Below are 23,461 nucleotides of genomic sequence, written 5' to 3' on the forward strand. Positions count from 1 at the left end.
TGCACAAAAAGGCTCTTGAAATGTTGTGAATTGTATCTTCCCTAGAAATCCATTATATTTTATTTCACAGAATCACCATAACTTTCAACTGGGCATCAATTTTACAAAAGGGTTATTAAGTTATATAACCACACGGTTATAGTGAATTGAGATATAGCTCACCTTTCGTTAATTTCTTGTAAATAGCCAAGTTAACTTATTAACAGATTAATAAAAGACTTATTTAATCCAACCAAATATGTAAAAAAAAAGGTAGTTAATATGCTGTCACGTATGCAAGTTGGTTATTTACAAAGTATTTACTAAAGGTTGGCTAATTTACAATTCCTATAGTTTAGATTTTTTGTTTACAAAAAGACTTCTTCCAAAACTCGTCACATCGTGAGGAACTCAAAGTATTTATGGAAGGTTTAAAAATATAACCTATTTTATGAATTACCATTTTCAAACGAATCAAAACAAATATACTAGTGTCATACAGATCTAACATGTATAATTACTTATTTTCCTAGTAATATAAATGAAGCAGCCAACAATCTCGCGAAAGTAGATTTGTTCGCTTTATCGAACTATATTTGATGGACCGAAATTCCTAATTGCATTCGGGTGATTGTTGTTTATAAGTCATTCATTCATGGATGGGATGCATGTATACTATTTTCTCTACCGAAAATTCTTTTGGGTTAAATTTTGACGAGAAGTGATACGTGTTATAAGAGCTTGATCTTATCCGAAAAAAAAACGAAAACCCAACCCTAAAACAAAAGAGCACGGGGAGCCCAACCCGAAAAGCAAAGCGGAAAGCCCAAAGACTCGACCAAAGGATAAGAGGCAATCCCGCTTCTACCTCAATAAGCGAGCTCGTCTTTACCCCATACAAGAGCCAACTTCGCTTCTACCTCAACAAGTGAGGCTCGCATTTACCTTAGTAAGAGGCAACCCTGTTTCCATCTCAACAAGTGAGGCTTGTCTCTACCCAGCAAAAGGCAACCCCTTTTTTTCGTCTCAACTAGTGAGGCCTGTGTTAACCGCAACAGGGCAGGGCTAGCCTCGACCCCGGACCCGGAAGGAGGACCCGAGTAAATGACGAATCTATCCCAACTCTCATCACCTCACTATAAATATCTAAGACAAACACATGTCAAAGACTGTCTTTTTCTCTCTCTAATACTAGGTTATACCAAATTCTCTACTCAACTGTTTCTCTCGCAACAAACACTTTTGAGACTAAAATCAAGAACAAAGAGAAATCAAAGTCACTTTACTCATTCAATATCATAAAAAAAAAAAGAACAATCTACTTCCATGTTCTTTAGAGTGAGAGAAGAAAAATGGGTAAACTAGCAACGTAGCCATTTTGAAACATGATTTTTGGAATCTAGCCAACGTTTGGTAAATTTTGCAATCTAGCCATTTACTGAAATTTACGGATATAAAATACCTAATTTACCCTTTTTCTTATACTTACTTGATCAAAACACTAGCTCACGTTTGACCGGTTTGAATTGTATACAGCCAATTAATTTCATATTTTTTCGCAATTTAATTGTATATTTAGCTAATTTAATAGGAGATTCGGTGATGTAATTAAAAGAGAAAATTTAATGCAATATATGCACAAAAAATTTACCATAATTAACAGAAATTAACAAATCAGCGGAGATTAACAAAAATTTACAAACATTTACACTGTATTTGCTTACACGGCTATAATTTCAACAATTTAATTTCAGCTTTTTGAATTCATAATAGGAGATTCGGTGATGTAATTAAAAGGGAAAGGAAATATTTATTTGATTGAATAAAGTCAAACAAGATAATGAATACACGTAATTATGATAAAATCTCGTTCAAAATTAGAAAATAAATTTGGAAAACAAAAATACCGTATTAAATGCGTATTAAAGGAAAGGAAAGAAATCGGCTCTATTTGCACATATGTAAATTTACCATAATTAACAGAAATTAACAAAGCAACGGAGATTAACAAAAATTTACGAACATTTACACTGTATTTGCTTACACGGCTATAATGTTCATTAAAGAAAAAAACGCTCAATAACCAACTTTGCCAAATATATAATTTTTTAAAAAATTCGAAATATAAACCGAATATAACAAATTCGGCTACAAAACCAAGTTTCAAAACGTGGGCTAGTATTTTTGAAACCAAACCAAGGCTAATATAGTAAATACCATCTTACATAAATATGGCACGTCATCAAATTTGGCTAGATTCGAAAATTAAACGAAACGTTGGCTAGATTACAATTGCAACGTTTGATGTGGCTTAGATCGACTAATTTTTCATTCACCCTCTCTCACAAACAAAGACTTCCAAGCCAAATTATATTCTCTCTACAAAAATGTCAAAGAGCTTGAGAAATCGATTATCATGTTCTTCACTTTATAAAAGTAATATTTCACCACTAATCCCACGTATTCGAAGTCACGTGACCAAGTCTGCTCACGCCACTTGTCCGTAGTGTTAATCCAAAAAACAGTATAAAAATAAGTCAAATAAAGTTAAAAGTGAAAGATGGACAAATGAGTTTGCTTGTTATGGAGATAGAAAATACATGTTTAGTTGAAATGCGGTTTTCTCTCAATTTTCCAAAACTATCACGTGTATCTCATAATTTTACCGATGATTACTTAATTGTGCCTCACAGATAAAACTATCTACAAAACTCTCTCACATTGATTTTTAAGGTACAATTAAGTAAAATAAAATTATACCTTAATTATTTATCAAAACTCTCTCATAACCATTTTTAAGGTACAATTAAGTAAAATAAAATAAAACATTAAGACTAGAGATGTAGCTACAGTGGGCCAGACCTCAATTTTTTTATAATATTTTTTGCCAGATTTTTTATTTTATATCCAAAATATTTATAAATATTTTCCCCTAAACTTACTTTTGCATATTAATCCCCTAATTTAAGTTTATGACTCCATCGCTGAAGCTGATTAATCTGAAGATGGGATATCCGTGATATTTTGGAAAATACAGAAATAATCTTTGCATTTCAATCAAACGCGGAGAAGCGAATACATATCATATCATATTAATCCCCTAATTTAAGTTTATGACTCCATCGCTGAAGCTGATTAATCTGAAGATGGGATATCCGTGATATTTTGGAAAATATAGAAATAATCTTTGCATTTCAATCAAACGCGGAGAAGCGAATACATAATCCCCTACTTTAAGTTTATGACTCTCCATCGCTGAAGCTGATTAATCTGAAGATGGGATATCTGTGATATTTTGGAAAATATAGAAATAATCTTTGCATTTCAATCAAACGCGAAAAAGCGAATACATATCATATCATATTTTCCGTTTACATGATATCAAACAAAGATACCAAGCGACCGATCAACATCTGGTTATTTATTTTATGGGTTCATTAAGAAAATAGTTAATTTAAACGTTTGACATTGATAAATAATCAACGTTTGTTAAATCTTAAGTAAATAATCATTTTTTATGTATTTACATAGTCATTATTTACGGTTATTTACTTAAAATTTACTAAACATTGACTATTTAGTAATATCAAACGTTTAAGTTGACTATTTTCCTAATTTAATGTTATTTTGTCTTTTCAATTTCCATCAAACCTGATTATTTATTTATTTGCCGGTATTTGACGTTGCGTTTAAGTAAGCTGGCTTATACTTCGTAAACCAAGGATAGAAAGAGAAAAAGGAAATGTTATCTTACCATGCATTGACTTGCTGTGTAGTATACTAGTATCTAATTAATTAAGCTGATTTTGACTCATTGTCCTTATCGGGAAACTAGTCAGACCTCTCACACGTATCACCAACTGGCTTTTTAACAATAATTTACCACATACCAACTACCAAGACGAAAGGGATTCGAGGGGAGAGAGTAATCCATCTTTGTGAGCTGGCTGCTAAACGTACATGGTGGTTTGTTAGAATTCTTAACGAGAAAGAAATTTACAGCTTTTATTTTTACGTAAATTTGTTCCTTTTAAGGATTGACGATGTGAAGAGAAAATTTAATACATTTACCACCAACTCAGAAGACCCATTTATCTTTTGATCTTCAAGTCATCTAGATTGGAATATTGGAGGTCATGAATCAAGGTACTCGATCGTTACTTTTTATATTTAAAATCTTCAAGAAAATGGCACGGTATAAACTAACTTGTTTTTTCTTCCTTCATTAATTTGTCAGGAGGATTATTCTCTCTCTATAATTATATCTTTATTTTCGTTGAATTTTCTAAGTAATACATTTTAACACTTGTTTTCTCGATACATAGAGTTGAACTGGTTGAATTTCAATATACGTCATCAAATCAACGAGAGATTTAAGACTATAAGAATCCAATTATTAGCACTTATCAAAACGATATATTCTATATAAAACCCAGATTTCAGACGAATAATCTTTTCTTTTTATATTTGTATGTGTGAAAAACAGTTGGCGAGCACGCATTCTCTAGCTTCTTTCAAAACGTGTATTCACATTCACAATCACAACACGCGGTTCATCCCATAACCGAAGTTCGTGATCACCAAAACGACGCAGTATCGGAGGAACTCGAGATGCCCGGCGACACGGAAGCCTCAACAAACGACCACGTGCTAAACATAAACGACAATACCGACGGTTCGAGCCCGGCGTCGTTTGTGCTCTCCTTCGCGAATCTGACGTACAGCGTCGAGGCGGTCAGAAGGAAACTGATCAGCTTCTCTCCGGCGGCGACGACGGCGGAGAGGAGAGTGATCCTCGACGGCGTCTCCGGCGAAGCGCGCAGCGGCGAGATACTGGCGCTGATGGGCGCGAGCGGGTCGGGGAAGTCGACTCTGATAGACTCTCTGGCGGGTCGGATAGATCGCCGGAGCCTCGCCGGCGACATCTCCCTCAACGGCGAGCCTATGGACTCGCGGCTCTGGAGCGCCGCCGCGGCGTACGTGATGCAGGACGACCGGCTTTTCCCGATGCTCACGGTTGAGGAGACTCTGTCCTACGCTGCGGAGTTTCGTCTCCCCCGAAACGCCGCCGTGAAAAAGGACCGCGTCCGGGCCCTGATCGACCAGCTCGGCCTCCGGAGCGCCGCCGGGACCATCATCGGCGACGAGACTCGCCGCGGCGTCTCCGGCGGAGAGCGCCGCCGCGTGTCCATCGGCGTCGGCGTGATCCACGACCCGGTCCTGCTGTTCCTCGACGAGCCGACCTCGGGGCTGGACTCGACGAGCGCCTTCGCGGTGGTCAAAGTTCTGCGGCGGATCGCCTTGGGCGGGTCCGTGGTCGTCCTCTCCGTCCACCAGCCGAGCCACCGGATCCTCGAGCTCGTCGACCGAATGATCTTCCTCTCTGAAGGGAAGCCCGCTTTCCGAGGCTCCCCCGCTGAGCTTCCCAACTTCTTCGCGGATTTCGGCCGCTCGGTCCCCAAGAATATGAACGGAGTCGAGTTCGGCCTCGACCTCGTCTCCGAGCTCGAGAGCTCCGCCGCCGGAACCGACGCACTCGTCGAGTTCAACCGCTCGTGGCAAACCACACGAGAGCTCGAATCCCCGCCTCCGCCGCCGCCGCCGCTCAAGGACGCTCTGAAACAGTCGATTTCGACCGGGAAACTAGTCTCCACCTCCAACATCGCCGCGATCAAGCCCTACGCGAACTCGCGGTGGAGCGAGATCCTGGTCCTCGCGAGGCGGTCCACGACGAACTCCCGTAGGACGCCGGAGCTTTTCGCGACCCGGCTGACGACGGTTCTGATCTCCGGCGCTCTGCTGGCGACGATATACTGGCGGATGGACAAGTCCCGGGACGGGATCAGAGAGCGATTAGGGTTCTTGGCTTTCGCGATCTCCACGGCCTACTTCTCGAGCTGCCAATACCTCCCGGTGTTCATCAAGGAGCGCCACATCTTCGTGAGAGAGACCACGTACAACTCGTACCGCCGATCTTCCTACGCTCTAGCCACCTCGGCCGCGGCGGCGCCGCCGCTCCTCCTCCTCGCCGTGGCCTTCTCCGCCGCCACTTTCTGGGCGGCCGGGCTCGCCGGAGGGCTTCCAGGGTTCGGGCTCTACACGGCGGCCATCGCGGCCTCGTTCTGGGCCGGGAATTCGCTCGCGGCGTTCATCTCCGGCCTCGTCCCCGACGTCCTCCTCGGGTTCTCGGCCGTGGTGGCGGTCTCGTCCTACTTTCTCCTCCTCAGCGGGTTTTTCATCGTCCGCGAGAGAATTCCCTCCTACTGGCTCTGGCTCCACTACGCCTCCCTCGTCAAGTACCCCTACGAGGCTGTCATGCGCGGCGAGTTCGGCGGCGGCGCCGGAGCCGAGTGCTTCGTCCGCGGCGGCGCGATTTTCGACGGGACGCCGTTCGGCGGCGCGGCGGCGGAGGCAAAGGCGGCGATGCTGCGGAGCCTGAGCACGGCGTCGGGGTTGAATGTGACGGCGGCGACTTGCCTGACGACGGGATTGGATGTTCTGAGAGCTCAGGGGATGATGATCGGCGGTCTGAGCAAGTGGATGTGTTTGGCGGTGGTCGTGGCTTGGGGTTTCTTTTATAGGTTTCTCTTCTACTTGACGTTGTTGTTTGGGAGCAAAAATATGAGGAAGTAATTATACCGTACGTAATTTGATTTTTTATTAATAATTTGTATTTATTTTGAAGCCACGTCATCAGATCAGAATTGGTTTAATTTAAAAATAAATAAATAAATAAATTGTTGGAATAGAACTTAGCATCATTAGCTATGGTGAAAATCTGTTCTTCCGGATTTTCAGTTGCAGGTGATTGTTGAATCATAGTTCGACGGTGACATAAAAGTTATGTAATGATAAAATCGAGTATAAATAGATAGTGTTGCACACGGAATGCACTTGTAACACTTTCCATTAAGTTTGAGAGAGATAAATCACACCGGGGAGTGGCTAAGGTGTTGCCAAGAACATGGTATATATTTTGAGTTCTTGCACACATAATATATTTTGAGCCTAAAGGCACAAGCTGTTGTACCGGAAGAAACTGAAAAGTAGTAAATTTTTAGGTTTCTTTTATAGGTTTGGGGTTTCTTTTATAGGTTTCTCTTCTACTTGACGTTGTTGTTTGGGAGCAAAAATATGAGGAAGTAATTATACCGTACGTAATTTGATTTTTTATTAATAATTTGTATTTATTTTGAAGCCACGTCATCAGATCAGAATTGGTTTAATTTAAAAATAAATAAATAAATAAATTGTTGGAATAGAACTTAGCATCATTAGCTATGGTGAAAATCTGTTCTTCCGGATTTTCAGTTGCAGGTGATTGTTGAATCATAGTTCGACGGTGACATAAAAGTTATGTAATGATAAAATCGAGTATAAATAGATAGTGTTGCACACGGAATGCACTTGTAACACTTTCCATTAAGTTTGAGAGAGATAAATCACACCGGGGAGTGGCTAAGGTGTTGCCAAGAACATGGTATATATTTTGAGTTCTTGCACACATAATATATTTTGAGCCTAAAGGCACAAGCTGTTGTACCGGAAGAAACTGAAAAGTAGTAAATTTTTAGGTTTCTTTTATAGGTTTGGGGTTTCTTTTATAGGTTTCTCTTCTACTTGACGTTGTTGTTTGGGAGCAAAAATATGAGGAAGTAATTATACCGTACGTAATTTGATTTTTTATTAATAATTTGTATTTATTTTGAAGCCACGTCATCAGATCAGAATTGGTTTAATTTAAAAATAAATAAATAAATAAATTGTTGGAATAGAACTTAGCATCATTAGCTATGGTGAAAATCTGTTCTTCCGGATTTTCAGTTGCAGGTGATTGTTGAATCATAGTTCGACGGTGACATAAAAGTTATGTAATGATAAAATCGAGTATAAATAGATAGTGTTGCACACGGAATGCACTTGTAACACTTTCCATTAAGTTTGAGAGAGATAAATCACACCGGGGAGTGGCTAAGGTGTTGCCAAGAACATGGTATATATTTTGAGTTCTTGCACACATAATATATTTTGAGCCTAAAGGCACAAGCTGTTGTACCGGAAGAAACTGAAAAGTAGTAAATTTTTAGGTTTCTTTTATAGGTTTGGGGTTTCTTTTATAGGTTTCTCTTCTACTTGACGTTGTTGTTTGGGAGCAAAAATATGAGGAAGTAATTATACCGTACGTAATTTGATTTTTTATTAATAATTTGTATTTATTTTGAAGCCACGTCATCAGATCAGAATTGGTTTAATTTAAAAATAAATAAATAAATAAATTGTTGGAATAGAACTTAGCATCATTAGCTATGGTGAAAATCTGTTCTTCCGGATTTTCAGTTGCAGGTGATTGTTGAATCATAGTTCGACGGTGACATAAAAGTTATGTAATGATAAAATCGAGTATAAATAGATAGTGTTGCACACGGAATGCACTTGTAACACTTTCCATTAAGTTTGAGAGAGATAAATCACACCGGGGAGTGGCTAAGGTGTTGCCAAGAACATGGTATATATTTTGAGTTCTTGCACACATAATATATTTTGAGCCTAAAGGCACAAGCTGTTGTACCGGAAGAAACTGAAAAGTAGTAAATTTTTATAAGTCCTATTGTTAAGATGATGGCGATGTTATGCTTGGCACAGAGAAGAAGCTGAATTTTTTAGTTAAAAACTTATTAAATGTGTGGATAAAATCTTAAGAAGATTTCAATTTGACTTTGGCATTTCATTCTCCCACTGGGCCATTTGATTTAGAATATGTAGTAATATCATTTATCATTTTCAAGAAATGGTATGGTTGGTTACAAGTTTTAAACTAATTTTCTTCTAGAAGATTTTTCAAAAGACCAAACCGTGGCATTTTTTAAATACAATTTAAAAACTCATTTGAATTTCATTACTACAGTGAAGACCTTTACACCAACGCAACTTCAAAATAGTATACTAATCACCCCTTAAATTGAGGATTTGCATGACAACGATAAAATTGACCAATCAACTTCTCAATTTGTTCCCAAGCATGACACAAGTCCGACTTTAGCCTGTCATGTATTTTATACTAGGATACTTCTCTCTTATATCTATGGGTATTTTACCCGAATTTAATGAAAGCTATGTGCTATTTCCACAAAAAAAAAAAAAAAAAAAAAAAAGGTCAAGTTTGAAAAAAAAAATCATCATCCCGATAAAGATCTTGTAGACATTGGGCACGAGCTGGATCGGAGCAGATCCAAGCTCACTCAAGAACTAAGAAATCAGCGAATGCACAGACATTCCCCCAATCACCTTTAAAATTGTCATGTTAAAAGCAACCTTGCCTGGAGGAGGATTATATGCCCTCTCATGCTCCTCATGGATCGACAAAATAATATCGCCAGGAGTATATTTTCGGCGAATACCCTTGAGGTATTTCTCATTGACTCTCGAAGTCCAGGTCGTGGCCGATCACTGGTCTTCTTTCCTTTCAAAATACTCTTCTTCGGAACTCGCCGCATGAATATCTACACCAAAAGTGCCCGACTTGTTCCGATTTCGGGCACTTTCTTGAACATGTTTTGCTCATGTAGCCGGAATAGTCTCGTTCCATAGCACAATGCTCGGAAGACTCTAGGACCTCACCATAACGCCAGATGCACTGGACTCGGTAGACATTTCTTCCCTCCAATATAGCGATGAAGGATCAAAAATCATGTCATGGAGCTCTTTATTCATGAATTCGGGATGAATTGGAGGTCGATGATAGACTTTGACAACTCACCTTATACAATATAAGTTGCATGAACATCGCATAGGCAGGTTGGTCCCAGACAACTTCAAGAACGTGATACCTCTCGAAATGAAAAAAAAAACAAAAAAAAAGGAATCTCAACTCCGAGGGGAGAATAACGTCATCGGGATCGGGATTCATCCTCCGAACTACTCGATGATCAAATTTTAGGCCCGGACATGAAAAACTCATCATTCCCTAACAAATACCATCCAAAACTACGACGCCAAAGAATTGGAAAACGTATGGGATCCGAGAATCAAAATTCGAAATATTTTGATCCGCACAAATCTTCTAAGACAAATCAAGCCAAAAAACTAACATTCGATGGATATAACAATCAAACACAAGGAATAGGACCTTACCCAAGCCAAACGCATGAAGAACAAGATTGCAGAACCGAGGACTCGCCAAAAAAACGCGACCGAGAAGTTCAAAAGATGAAGCACACGGTCAAAACCCCTGAAAAGAGTGAGGAATGATTTCAAAATCCGGAAAATAGCTTTATATATATTCCAGATAAACGACCAGGATAAAGCGTATCTAAGAAGCTTTGTCAATTCAACAGTAGGGACAAAAGATCGCGGCGATTCGAATGCAAAAATGAATAAAACGACGCTGTGCCATTCTCTCGACCTCGATGAACCCGCCGTATAAACCATTCTCGGAATATACGGGGAAGAAATATAGTAAAAGTGTTCGAGGTATAATTGAATTGAAGATGATACCATATAATTACTTACCATTTTTACTAACACTAAGAAACTGGAAGGCTGCTGTTACTCATGTAAATTGCTTGAATCCGAGTACTTGCTCAGAGGCACCGAGAACAGAAGGAATCCAGCATCGAGTTTGAGTCAAATAGGCCCAAGAGCTCATGAAGGTTAAGGAACGATCCGTTCACAAGGTAAAAACGAACCCTACCGAACATAACTTCAAAGAAAAAAGAAGATGGTAGGTCAAAGACTAGTCAAAACAAATCAAACACGTGTAAACAAATGAAAACCAAAGCAAAACGGATACCTCAACGATTATAGGCCGAGGAATAGAAGAATAACTGCCCATTACACACGTCATAAGGACAATTACTCGAGAAACCGTCAAGAGCGTGGTACTGATTGTTAGGAATATTGCCCACTAGAAGATGATGATTACTAAATAAGATAGGAAGTTACTTTATTAGCATCATATGATTAGTGGGTTGAGGTCTGATAACATTCAGAATCAATAACAACCATCATCCATAGTCTCCGTATCAAACTGAATCGCATGCTGGGCATCCGAGATCGGGCGGTGAACTAAAACTTGGACGATGATTTGATATGTGCCTGGAAAGCCTTATCTAAAGTCATATGTGTGGAACACAAGTAAAGGTTGATCACTCAGTGAGAGCATTCTGCTCTTGTGTTAAGTGTACGACTCAGACAGACCTTGCATGTAGATGTGTCGTTTAAGGACCGTTACTGTTGGTGATTAATGCACCTTAAATAAGCAATTAAAATGCGGAAAAGAATAATTACACTAACAAGAGATGATTATTAACATGGTTATTAAACAAGATCTAGATTACCTAATTAATTAATCATAAGAAATTTCATCAAGCAACCATATCAGATAAAAGACGAGTTTAAGAAAACTTACAGTTTTTGGCTCACGAACCGAAACCTTTCACAATCCATCTTCGTCTTGAACGTACAAGCATCCACACGATCAGATCTGGAACTCCTCCTTCAAGGACTCGATGTGATGACACCAAAGTCTTCCGAAACGTAATCTCCGAGGAAGATAAGACAAAAGAGTGGGCTTCGTTATATCTCACTAGATCTGGAAACGGGGTGTTTCTGATCTTTCTATCTTATTTCTAAGAATGGAATTAAAGTAATTCCCAGGGGAATGAGTAGACGAATTAGGTCGACACACTCATGGGAGATAGGCCACGAAATTGCTTGGCAATTTACTTAAATTTTGCTTCATATCAGCCATCTATTTATACCAGTTTAAAAGGTATCTTTATAGAATATTTCAGAATATTCTAAAAGATATTATTTTCCTTTATTGTGTTCACACTAGTGGATTAAATCTCAGCCATTGGATCTTAACAAGTAAATCTTATTTTTTTCTCTCATCCGTCGGATCAGTATCTAGGATTTTATTTTATACAACAGTATGAAATATTTTGTTGTTGAGAAAATGTAGGAAAAAATATTCTCCTAGATTTTCTCTTAAATATCCTCCTAATATTTAGCCTAAATATTAGGAGAGAATATAGGAAAATATATATCCTATTTATTCTCCTATATTTTAGGAACAGAAAAACAGAAAAAAAAAAAAAAAAAAAAAAAAAAAAAAATACCGGTTACCACACCAGTGCAAAAAACGTCCAACACCGTAGGGGTAGGCGATTTTTTTCTTTTTCAAGGCCCAATAGATTTAAGCCCATTAAACACTTATTTACTTGTCCAACAATAAATATTAAGTTTATTTACTTGATCTAGTAATAAATAAACAGTTTTACTATAAATATTTATTTAATTCCCATAATACCATTTTTGGAATTCAATGTTGTCAATCACTATTACAGCAAGTGAGATTATAATAATACATACATACTATTATATTAACGTTCTTATCCGCCTTTATCGAAGCCAAATCGGGGACGATGGACCTAGTAGTAGAAGCTTAACAAATTCGATCAAAAAGACAAAAAAAAAAATCATTTCTCTTTCGATCGATTCGTCTCATCTTAGTCAATACTCCACCGTGTAAGCTAAGACTGAACTTTCCTTTAATACTAAAATTATATTTACTCATCGTAACGAGTGTCTACTGATTTAGTCAGTACATGATCATGACCCTCCAGGTTCTACCCGTATCGAGATAGGTCAATTTGTTCCGTTATACATTTCTCGTTACATATTAGCCCTAAGCATCGTTGTTTCCCTAGCGAAAGATTCAACCGAACGTATACCAACTTCGGAAGTGTGCACAATCAATCGGTTCTGGAATTAACCTAGGTTAGAGAACATTAACCATCTTTCAGGAAGGCTGAATTCCGTATCTGTAAACCACTTTCTTCTACAATCATGTCCCGAGTTCCCAAAACATCCATTTATCCAACCTTCATTGGCCTTTAACGTGATGAATCAAAGAACCCGGTAACACAACCTAGAAGTCCATGATCAGTTCAGGATTAAGATCAAGCATCATTGTGACCATCATTTGTGACCCTGGCTAGTGTGTCGTAACGGTCCTTAAACGACACATCTACAGGCAAGGTATGTCCGGGTCGTACACTTACCACAAGTGCAGAATGCTCCCACTAAGTGATCAACCTTCACTTGTGTTCCACATATATGACTTTAGATAAGGCTTTCCAAGCACATATCAGTCATCGATCAAGTTTTAGTTCACCGCCCGATCTCGAATGTCCAGCATGCGATTCAGTTTGATACGGAGACTATGGATGATAGTTGTTATTGATTTTGAATGTTATCAGACCTCAACCCACTAATCATATGATGCTAATAAAGTAACTTCTTATCAAAAAATTCATACCAGCATTCGTGAATTTTTCGATACATTACCAGCATTCTTCTTGTTCTTTTCAAGCTCGACTATGTACAAAGGACAGTTCGATACAGGATATGTTGACAAATCTTTGTCTCTATGTGCATAATTGTATTTTTGGCAAGTTTCTTGAATTGCCAGAATGCTTCGCCGAACACCCTTACTTTGGTTCTCTTCACGTGTATGGGTAAGGAAACTCTAGTTCGACTTCCAGAGGTGTTGACTTCCCCCTTAGTAGTCTTGACGCATTCATCATACATTTAGGGTTCCTAGACATACACGATCGGCGGACTGAGAACTAAATGTTTGATGTGCATGGTGTAGTTCTCTAAACACTTGTCCAGACATTTGAGTGTTAGAGAGTTATTGGGTTTTATGATTTCGCGATTGAAGGTTTCACGAGTGTGGACATCGGAGAAGATCAAATTTCATTTTCACTGTGCACACTGCCCTCCCGAGTAAGTGACATTGCACCGAGCTGAGTTATCATTATTTGTGTCATTTATTTTTACCCATTGTCTTGTTTATAATCCATCACTTGCATCGGAACAGATTCTCGCACATATTGATTTTACATTGTGTGCGATATTTTATCTCTGACTAAACATAATTTCACGAACTGGCCATGGAAGAGAATTCGAGAATAATGCATTCGATGAATAGTGTTATGACATGGCATAGCTCACAACTTCTTCTCCCTTATCCCTGCACATCAAAATGGAGTTGTAGCGCGGGAATAGTACTATAAAGAATTGTCAAGCGGCTATATAGCCAAATAGAACTTAAGATTTTGCAAAATAGCCATAGTTTGTCAACTATAAGCAAACTATCCAAAGTAAGATTAATTTAGGCTGGATTAAATTTAATCCCAACGAAACTATAAAGACAGAATGTAAGCTTTATGAAAGATGGATTAAAATTAATTGATGCATGATTAAAAGTCGTAGTACTCTCAATTGACTATTTTGTTATACCTAATGAAACTATGGCTATTTTGCAAAAGTCATAGTTTGAATTGGCTATTTCATACCATTTTTCCTATAAAGAAATAGCTCAGTGTTGCAATTTATGCAAAGAAGCCTTCTTTGAAATTCTTGGCAAAAGCAATCACTATAGCATGTTACATCATCAACAAAGTGAGACGACTTGCTATGAGATGTGAAAGAGCAATAAGCCATCTCAAATCCACCTCTCTCAATATCCATGTTTTTGGTTTATAGTAGTAAACTTGATTATTTTTATTTTTTTTTTATTAAAAACTGCATAGTTAATAATCGATAATAGTTGTTCATAAGTTGACGTCTTCAACGACTTCCGCGGAATTTTGTTCCTAGGTTTCTTCTCGTTTTCGATGGACATAGAAAATGGCGAAGAGTAAAGAGAAAATTTCAAAATAGAAATTCTTTCAACGGTTGCGTGTTTGGGGTAGTTGTTTCTTGTTTTATGGGATTGTAATAATCACTATTATTTTCTTTCCTTTTTAAATTTTTTTTAAAATACTAAAATGTTCAAATGGGCAGGGCGGAATATATTGGGGATGTTCTAATCAAATTTGGGGAGTTTATAAAAATTGCTGGTTTCCACATATTTCCTAAACATTGTCTATTATGAAATTCTTATGTTTCAAATTGGATATATATATATATATATATATATATATGTGTGTGTGTATGTGCGTGTGTGTATGTGTGTGAAAATAGAAAGAGCGATTTAAAAATAAATCTTTCTAAATTAAAATGTTAAATAAGTAGGAAATATCGAATATTCTAAAAAAAATTAAAGTCGAACGCAATAGTCAAATTAAGGAATAAAGTTTTCACAAAAATAAATTATAAAATATACTTTTATTAAAAATAATTAATTGAGAGTATGAATACAATATTTCTTATAACCAGCAGTATATACATAGCATTTCATTAAATTTAGCATATGTCATTTTCTTTTTTTCTTTCAATAATTATTTTGAAGAATCACTTATGTAACTTAATGAAAGATAAATAATTGATGAGTGATTACTCTATTTTGTATACTGATACTAAAATCTTAAATTCTATAAAGTAATTTGTTCCAAGATATGACATCTCAGACCTTGAGTGCAGTTATAATTTATAAAATGTTAATTCTAAAATATTTTTTATTTTATTAATAAAATATATATATATATATATATATATATATATATATATATATATATCCTTTTAGTTTAAAGCCCGTCACTGGAATTTTATTTATTTCGGAATGAGGTAAATAGCAAAGTCTCCAAATTAATGACCATAATGCTGTATTTTAGGAACCTTCCGTATTCGAACTTGTCCTACTTTCCCATTCGGAATCCGACTTGGAAAGGCATCAGGTCGAAACGGAAACTCTACTATAAATACAAGTAAATAGTCCATATTAATCATTCACCAAGTAATCAATCAATCGAGAATGTCGAAAGAAGGAGAGAATATAATTCTGCGGAGCTCAGACGGAGATGAGTTCGAGGTGAAGAAGAGCGCTGTGATGGTGTCGGAGACGCTGAAGAGCATGGCTGAGGAGGGTTGCTTCGAGGGAGTGATTCCATTGGAGACCGTGAGCTCGAAGACTCTGGCGAAGCTCATCGAGTACTGCAACAAACACGCCGCCGCCAACTCCGGCGAGAGCCTCCACGGCTGGGACGCCGATTTCGTCAGCGCCGCCAATATCGACGCGCTGTTCGACCTAATCATGGCCTCCAATTTCCTGAACATCACGGCGCTCATGGATCTCACCACTCAGGCCATCGCAGATCACATAAAGGACATGTCTCCCGAGGAAGTTCGCTCTATTTTCAGAATCACAAACGACTTCACTCCCGAGGAAGAACAGGCCATACGCAACGACCACCCTTGGGCCTTCCAAAAATAGAGCGCCTTCTCTTCTCCGCTTCTTAGATTAGCATCCCATCGATTAGGTTTTGCTGTGATCATATATTATTCTAATTCTTCGTGCTTTTTTTTTTTTTTTTTGTTATTCTGTTTGATAATATAGGATTAATTGCTTTTCTTTTGAAACTTACCATCTTATCTTAAGTAAGTAAAACAGGTTTATTAATTTATTTTCTTATACAATATTTGCTTGGTTTTCCAAATTATAATCGACGAAAATAACTGAAGTTTTTCTTTTCCAATAATATTATTGTAGAGAGTGGAGACCGATGTCGTACCACGTGAGATATTGAGAGTTTGATCCTAAAGCGACATTAACAATTATATCATATCTAATATTATATTTCATGTTTTTAGTGAAATCTTGAATTTATTTGGTTTTTAAAAATGTCGAATTCATACCATATTGTTAAGTAAAATGACAAAATTATACCTTGAAATTGAATACAGTGTCACAAATCTCATTTTCATTGATATTAACTCTTTTATAAGAAAAAAAACGAATCAAATCCAAATCAGTACACTGACTTCTAAATTCTCAATTTTGAAATAAAAATACATTTAATTGAATTAAATAATAAAATTCATATCTCCCAAGAGATGACTGCATTCCCGTGTTCGAATTGCAACTTTGAATCCTAGATTCTCTGTTCGAATCTATAATTTTGATGAATATCAAATGTCATTTTTGTGTTCTTCACGATTAAGAGACTGTTATTTAATTTTAAATTTTTAAATAAATTACATATATGACACGAATGAATAAAGATAATTGGTATTTACATATAAATATTATAGTTAGCGCCAATGAAAAGAATAAAAATTCAATAAAAAAAATAAAATTGTGACACTGTGGTCTATTTCACGGTATAATTTCGTCATTTTATTTAAACAAAGGATATGAACTCGACATTTTTTAAAACAAATGATTAAACTCGACATTTTATTATAACACAAGTATATATATATATATATATATATATATATATATATATATATATATATCATTTTCCCTTAATCAAATATAAAATGCTTCCACAATTTTATATCACATGTAGATTTTTCACCCACTCGGCTGGAATGAGAAAGCATGTGAACTCAAAAAAATGTAAATTACCCATATGTAACTTTCCCAATCGACCATTTAGACCAATAACTGTCTCTCTTGTATTAGAATTAATTACATATTTGTCTCTTGGACATGACGTTCGTAAAATTTCACTATTAAACCTTTCGAATCCATTTCTTTACCATTTAATCTTTCATCTTTTGCATTGTTAATAATCCCGCCATATTTTTCGTCAAAAGGACAATTAGTTGTGACTTGTGACTTCTAAATGAGGGCGATTTTGTAATTTATTGGTACTAAACTTTATCCACTTAAAAGGCGTAATGACTCATGCCCAATTTTGATAGCCTAATGAAGAGAAGTGACGAAATAAAGAAAGCCTAGCCCATTTCAAGTATCAACTCATCCACGAGCTCAACGTAAGATCAAGCCTAATGACGGATTAATATCAAATTCAAGTTTGATGTCGAGCTCGCTAGATAACTCAGCTCCATGACAGCCTAGAAAAAGAAAAATAAATTTTATTTAAAGCGCGATGTAAATAATGAGGAACGTTGTAAATTATCAAATCAATGTAAATATATTCGTTAATATTCGCATTTATGTATGTTATATAAATACATTATAAGAGGGACCAAATTGAAGGGGCCTAGCTCATACTTATAACATATGTACTCGCATTCTCATCATTTAGTGCAATTCTCTCGAATCCAAGCCCTTTGTTCTTATTTGAATTCCTATTATTTCTAAGCTTTTGTTCTTACATACATTATGTGTTTTAAAAGTAAATCAATTTCTACATAAAAAAAATCATACATAATCCAAAGATAAGAATTTATCGCACGTAATCTTAAATAAATCGGATTTCATTAGCGAAATTCGTGATTGTCGACTTCGTGAAAACCATGTCGACAATCTATGCAATTCTTCTTGCTTTTTATACAATTATTAAATTAAAAAATAAACATAATGATTTAATATATAAAAAAATATCTCTTCTTGCTCTTCCTAAGCATTTCTTTTCTTTTAAACTCTCTCTCTCTCTTGCTGTAACAGAATCAGCCCGACCCCAACCCTAATTCGTCAAGAGCACTCCACTTTGTCACAGGCTCAAGCCCAATCCGCTCAGACAGAATCAGCTCACCGCCAAGACCAAATATGAACCATCACGTTGTCAGCCCATAAGAAGCGGTCTCCAGCCTATCTTTTCGCCACTCCAGCTCAAGTCAGCACGTACGTGGCACTTCGGAGTCCTCCATACCTATCACGTGTCCACCAGAACGACGGTAAAACGGCAACAATCTCAGTTATAAATAGACGAAAATTAGGTCCCATGTGACCACGTGATTTCTTTTTAATTATTCTGTTATTATTTCGAATTTGTACTCAAAGCTTTCTTGAGCTCGTCACCTTTCAGTACGTCGAGCTCAACTTTAGTTGTACCAGTTCGATCAGCTTGCAATATAATCTTTCAATTGGTTCTTCTTTATTTGTAGTTCATTACTTTCGATATTTTTCAGTTTTATTTCAATTCTAATACGACGAATTCTTGAGATCCATACAAATATAAATAAATACGATATATAATTATATTATGTAGTTTTTTTATTGTTGAGGGACCGAATCCGACATCAACAACACCCATAGATACATAATTGAAACTTCTTGATAGTTGATACAAAGTACAACGACTTAAATTGGATTAGATCTAATTTTGTGTTTGCAGATAATCGTCCATTATGCGCACACTTTCGTCACGAGAAAGAACATGAGTCACATGAAATTTTGAGCACATATCCGACTATTTTAATAATCCTCGAGTACGATTCTAATTTATGAAATGTTAATTAAATAAATAAAATTACTTTATGCCCATCGTTGGAATTGTTAGCAATTTTAGGAACCTTCCTATTGGAGCTTTTTTCCATTCGGAATAAGATGATGTAGCTAAATAGCCAATTTAAAATTATGAATTTGCAAAATAGATATGGTTTGTCTGAGTGAAATAGTCAAAATGTACAACAATCTGGTTTCAAAAAAAAAATTGATCCTAAAATTTTTATTTTTTTTTAAAGTGATAAATTACTTATAATAATCGTCAATAATTTTAATACTGACGGTCATCAAAATTTTGAAAACAGGCTGTTGAAACTTTTAGGGGCCGTTTGGTTTAGTTTTCTAAACTCGTTTTCTGTTTTTAAATTCTGTTTTCTGATTCTAATTTTTAAATTTAAAAAACAGATTTAGAATTACATTTCAGAATATTTTAAATGTTGTTTGGTTATATTTTCCATTCAATTGTATAGAGATAAAATAGAAAACAACTTTTCATTGTTTTCTGTTTTCTAAACAAATTTCAAAGAAAACAGAAACATGATTCTAAATCTGTTTTCTGAATTTATAACCAAACAGGTTTTCTAAAACTGTTTTCTAGAATTTAGAATCAGAAAACAGAAAACGATTTTGGAAAAGTTAACCAAACAGCCCCTTAGCTATTTTGTACTATTTTGCAGCCGCAATATAGCATTAATTTTTCTCCGAGCAAAGAAAAGTGATAAAAGAAACTCTCTCGGTATTCGGAATTAGAAGAAGAAGCGAGAATCAATCAATCGATCAATCGAGGATGTCGAAAGAAGGAGAGAAGATAATTCTGCTGAGCTCGGACGGAGAGGAGTTCGAGGTGGAGAAGAGAGCGGCGATGGTGTCGGAGACGCTGAAGAACATGGCGGATGACGGTTGCTTGGAGGGAGTGATTCCGTTGGAGACCGTGAGCTCGAAGACTCTGGCGAAACTCGTCGAGTACTGCAACAAACACGCCGCCAACTCCGGCGAGAGCCTCCACGGCTGGGACGCCGATTTCGTCAGCGCCGCCGATATCGACGCGCTGTTCGACCTAATCATGGCCTCCAATTTCCTGAACATCTCGGCGCTCATGGATCTCACCACTCAGGCCATCGCAGATCACATAAAGGACATGTCTCCCGAGGAGGTTCGCTCTCTTTTCGGAATCCCAAACGACTTCACTCCCGAGGAAGAACAGGCCATACGCGAGGAATACGCTTGGGCCTTCCAATAGAACGCCACTTCTTTTATTAATGGCTTTCATATTAGAATTTCAGAAACCCCAAGGTTTGTTTGTTTTGTTCGTTCTTCCTGCTTCTTCTTCTTTTTTTTTCTTTTCTTTTTTTTTGTTATTGTTTTTGTTTGATTAAAGAATTGCTTTTCGTTTTTAACATACCATCAATGGGTAACTTGTATTCATTTTGCACCAGCGTCGATTATCGCAATTCAGAATAAGTTGAGGAAAATCAAATTCTTGTTAAGTTTTATCAAAATCAGAATTTATCCTTTGGTTCCGTCAAATTCAAACTCGATCTTTTTCCAGTTTTCTTGAATATGTTTACGAAGAAAAGAGGAATCGATTATTGTACAGTAACCCCATCACAAGCTAACAATACTGTTCCAAGTGTAACAAACAATGAAAGCGTAACTATTTCATACATATTAAGGCTTTAACAATTAATTGTTAATATCACACAAACAACACACTCTGGGACGCAATTTTCGAAAGAGAAGATGAATATATATGTTTCGAGGGGTTTCTTAGAAGAGGAATAAAAAAGAAGATGGCTTCAGCGCTGCTCTTGCGGGGGGAGAAATAATAGTAACTTTAGTGTCTTTGCACTTTTAATATATCTTGTAATTCTGGCCGATAAATTTTAGTGCAAAGAAGTGGTGGAGTTATGCCACCGTCATCTTCGTTGGTCTCTCATGGATTATAGCTTTATTGGCTTTCAAGAAATAATTGATAGGCAACGATAACCAGATACAATCTCTTACAAGTCGGTTCTGTAGGAAATGAAAACTTGTATCGATCTGACAGCGAACAATATGAGGTGTATGTAGGAAACCCTGAACATCAAGGTAGGTATAAGTCGGTCCCAACCACCATTACATTAGGATGCAATATTCGATGTCGAATTTCTTTCTTTCATGTTTATTGGATCTTTCAACATTTTATTTAGTTTTCGCAATTTTACTATTTCGTTTTGGATTCAGGACAAATTAGCCGCCTTGAACTATTCCACTAGAAGAGTTTTGTTACTAAGATTTTTTTGATCTCTCCATAAATCATCGAGGACCATGACAGCAATGTGACTGCCTCCCAAATTGGCTCCCCATTCTTGGGGTTCTCATAGGAGAGCGAGCACGAATGGCTCAGGAGCCTGGTCGGAAAAAGACTATAATCCATTTGGATTGCCTATAAATGGTTTTGGCAATCAGAAATGAGATGACCACAACGACTAAACTAAGTACTCTATTTCTGAGAGAGATTGCATTAGCAGCCTCTTGAATTACCAATTTTTGGTATTTCTTCACTCTGCTTTATAGAGAACCATGCCTGTGTATGATATCATTCTCGACCAATCTGAAAATTCAGAGTAAAAAGGGGCAACTGCCAAGTCTGTTGCTAAAAACAATTGGTATAATACCGGTCCTAAATAATTACAGTGTTATTAGCTTTTCCAGATTGACCCAAAACAGTCGATTTCAGCCAGGTTAGATTATATAAACACGCTTACTCGAATTCCAGTTTCATTTGGCACCACGACTGTCAAACGGTTTATATAGGAAAATTGCTACTTAATACACAAATAAATAAGACCAAGCGACGATCTTGAATCATAAAACTTTCATTCGTCAGAAAATTGAAGTCGGGTTTAAAGATGAAACAAAATTTCTCAAGGAACCAATATTGAGTAATATAACATGAAACAGTGAAAATAGAATCCAAAACTTTTAAAATTAACGAAGTACCGCCTAGAGGGGAACTACAAGAACAAACCCTAGACCTTGATGGCATACTTCCTCATGGGGAAATACATCTCCCTCTTCTTCTCTCGTTCGGTTTTCAAAGACTCCTGCGATTGATTGAACCACAACGACGAGGCCAGAGGTAAATCCAACTTTTCAAACACAGCATCGAAAAATGAACAAATCAAATCAAAACAACGTCGATGGAAATGTATACCTGGTGCTTGGTGAGCCTTCTGCGGATGGCTCTGGTCTTCTTGGGACGGAGATCGAGAGGCAACAGCTTCTTCTTCTTGTAAGCCTCTCTGAGAGCGGACTTCTGCTTCTGCGAAATCACCGTCAGAACTCGGGCGATCGAGACCCTCACGACTTTGCTGAGAACGAGAAGAGCAGAGAAACAGTCGGTCAGAACGATACACATAAAAACAAAAAAGAACAGTAACTTAGCATTTGAATTTAAGGCCGTACATCTTGGAGAGCTTGTTCGGAGCTCCTCCGGTGACCTTGGCGACGCGGAGGAGAGCGAGCTCCGCCTTGAGGTCCTTGAGCTGGTCCTGCAGATCAGCCTTCGACTTTTCCCTCAGTTCATGAACCTTGAGTTTCGCTGCAACATTCACAACGATACACAAAGATGAAGTGAAATGAACTCTCGGTGATCAAATGGAGATTTAGGGATTGCGAAATCGGTTACCCATTGATTCTGATTCCTGACGACGGCTTTTCCTGCGCTGAAACAAGTAAACCCTAAGGCGAGAGTTTTGCTATATATGTTCTTACTGATTGGGTTGGGCTTTATATTTCGCGTTTCAATGAATTGGGCTGGGGTTTTAAGTTACAACATTATGGGACCCCAAAATTAGTGGCCGGTTTATGATACATACCTTATTTCTTAGATTAATTTATGTGGTAAAATTGCTTTTTCAAAACTTAATTCACAAATATCTGTAACCAAAAAGAAATTAATTTCTATAACCCAAAAGAGATTAATTGCTATAAAATACTGACTATCTATTATTTATTTTTGTATAAAGACTGCAAGAGGCTTTTTAATATATGATTAGTATGAAACTCAAGAGTATAGATATCTTAATCTTTTCCAAGGTAAAATGAGACTTCAAGATAATAATGATTCAAATTTAAAATCCGATGAAAGCATATTGTGTGGTAATTTTTTACGAACGAAATATAAATCACACTAAAATTTGAGCAACTCATTGACTCTTTCAAAAGTTCAATGAATGAACTAATGTGTTCGAGGACCACTAACCGTGGAAAAAAGTGTTCGAGTGTTTGCACCGTCAAATGACCAACAATAAACTCAAACTAAGAATCCGATAAATGACTAAGTCATCTTTG

General features: G+C 37.0%; 2 protein-coding genes and 2 pseudogenes across 2 annotated transcripts; 3 read left to right on the top strand and 1 right to left on the bottom strand.

The window, feature by feature from the left end:
• The first annotated feature begins 3,899 nt into the window (after positions 1-3,899).
• LOC149379298 (ABC transporter G family member 16-like) lies at positions 3,900-6,701 on the top strand. The gene is made up of 2 exons (XM_089603121.1): positions 3,900-4,125; positions 4,466-6,701. The coding sequence occupies exons 1-2, from the start codon at positions 4,116-4,118 to the stop codon at positions 6,610-6,612; spliced, it is 2,157 nt and encodes a 718-aa protein (XP_089459247.1). The 5' UTR covers positions 3,900-4,115; the 3' UTR covers positions 6,613-6,701.
• An 8,955-nt stretch (positions 6,702-15,656) lies between these two features.
• Positions 15,657-16,361, top strand: LOC149379299 (SKP1-like protein 1 pseudogene; annotated as a pseudogene).
• Positions 16,362-19,787: 3,426 nt separating this feature from the next.
• LOC149379300 (SKP1-like protein 1 pseudogene) lies at positions 19,788-20,523 on the top strand (annotated as a pseudogene).
• Positions 20,524-21,950: 1,427 nt separating this feature from the next.
• Positions 21,951-22,916, bottom strand: LOC149379301 (large ribosomal subunit protein uL29z). The gene is made up of 4 exons (XM_089604253.1): positions 22,797-22,916; positions 22,574-22,709; positions 22,323-22,479; positions 21,951-22,212 (listed from the first exon to the last, which is right to left on the bottom strand). The coding sequence occupies exons 1-4, from the start codon at positions 22,798-22,800 to the stop codon at positions 22,138-22,140; spliced, it is 372 nt and encodes a 123-aa protein (XP_089460379.1). The 5' UTR covers positions 22,801-22,916; the 3' UTR covers positions 21,951-22,137.
• Positions 22,917-23,461: the final 545 nt, after the last annotated feature.

The sequence above is a fragment of the Urtica dioica genome, chromosome 12 (assembly GCF_054948205.1).
Source record: "Urtica dioica subsp. dioica isolate 48M chromosome 12, U.dioica_male_clone48M_v1_H2, whole genome shotgun sequence".
NCBI classification, from domain to species: domain Eukaryota; kingdom Viridiplantae; phylum Streptophyta; class Magnoliopsida; order Rosales; family Urticaceae; genus Urtica; species Urtica dioica.

What these genes read in the sequence shown, in the direction of transcription:
- LOC149379301 (XM_089604253.1), bottom strand. An exon ending in CCGAACAAGCTCTCCAAGAT is followed by an intron (nt 22,480 to 22,573) that starts GTACGGCCTTAA and finishes TCTCGTTCTCAG; the next exon opens with CAAAGTCGTGAGGGTCTCGA. An exon ending in GAAGGCTCACCAAGCACCAG is followed by an intron (nt 22,213 to 22,322) that starts GTATACATTTCC and finishes AATCAATCGCAG; the next exon opens with GAGTCTTTGAAAACCGAACG.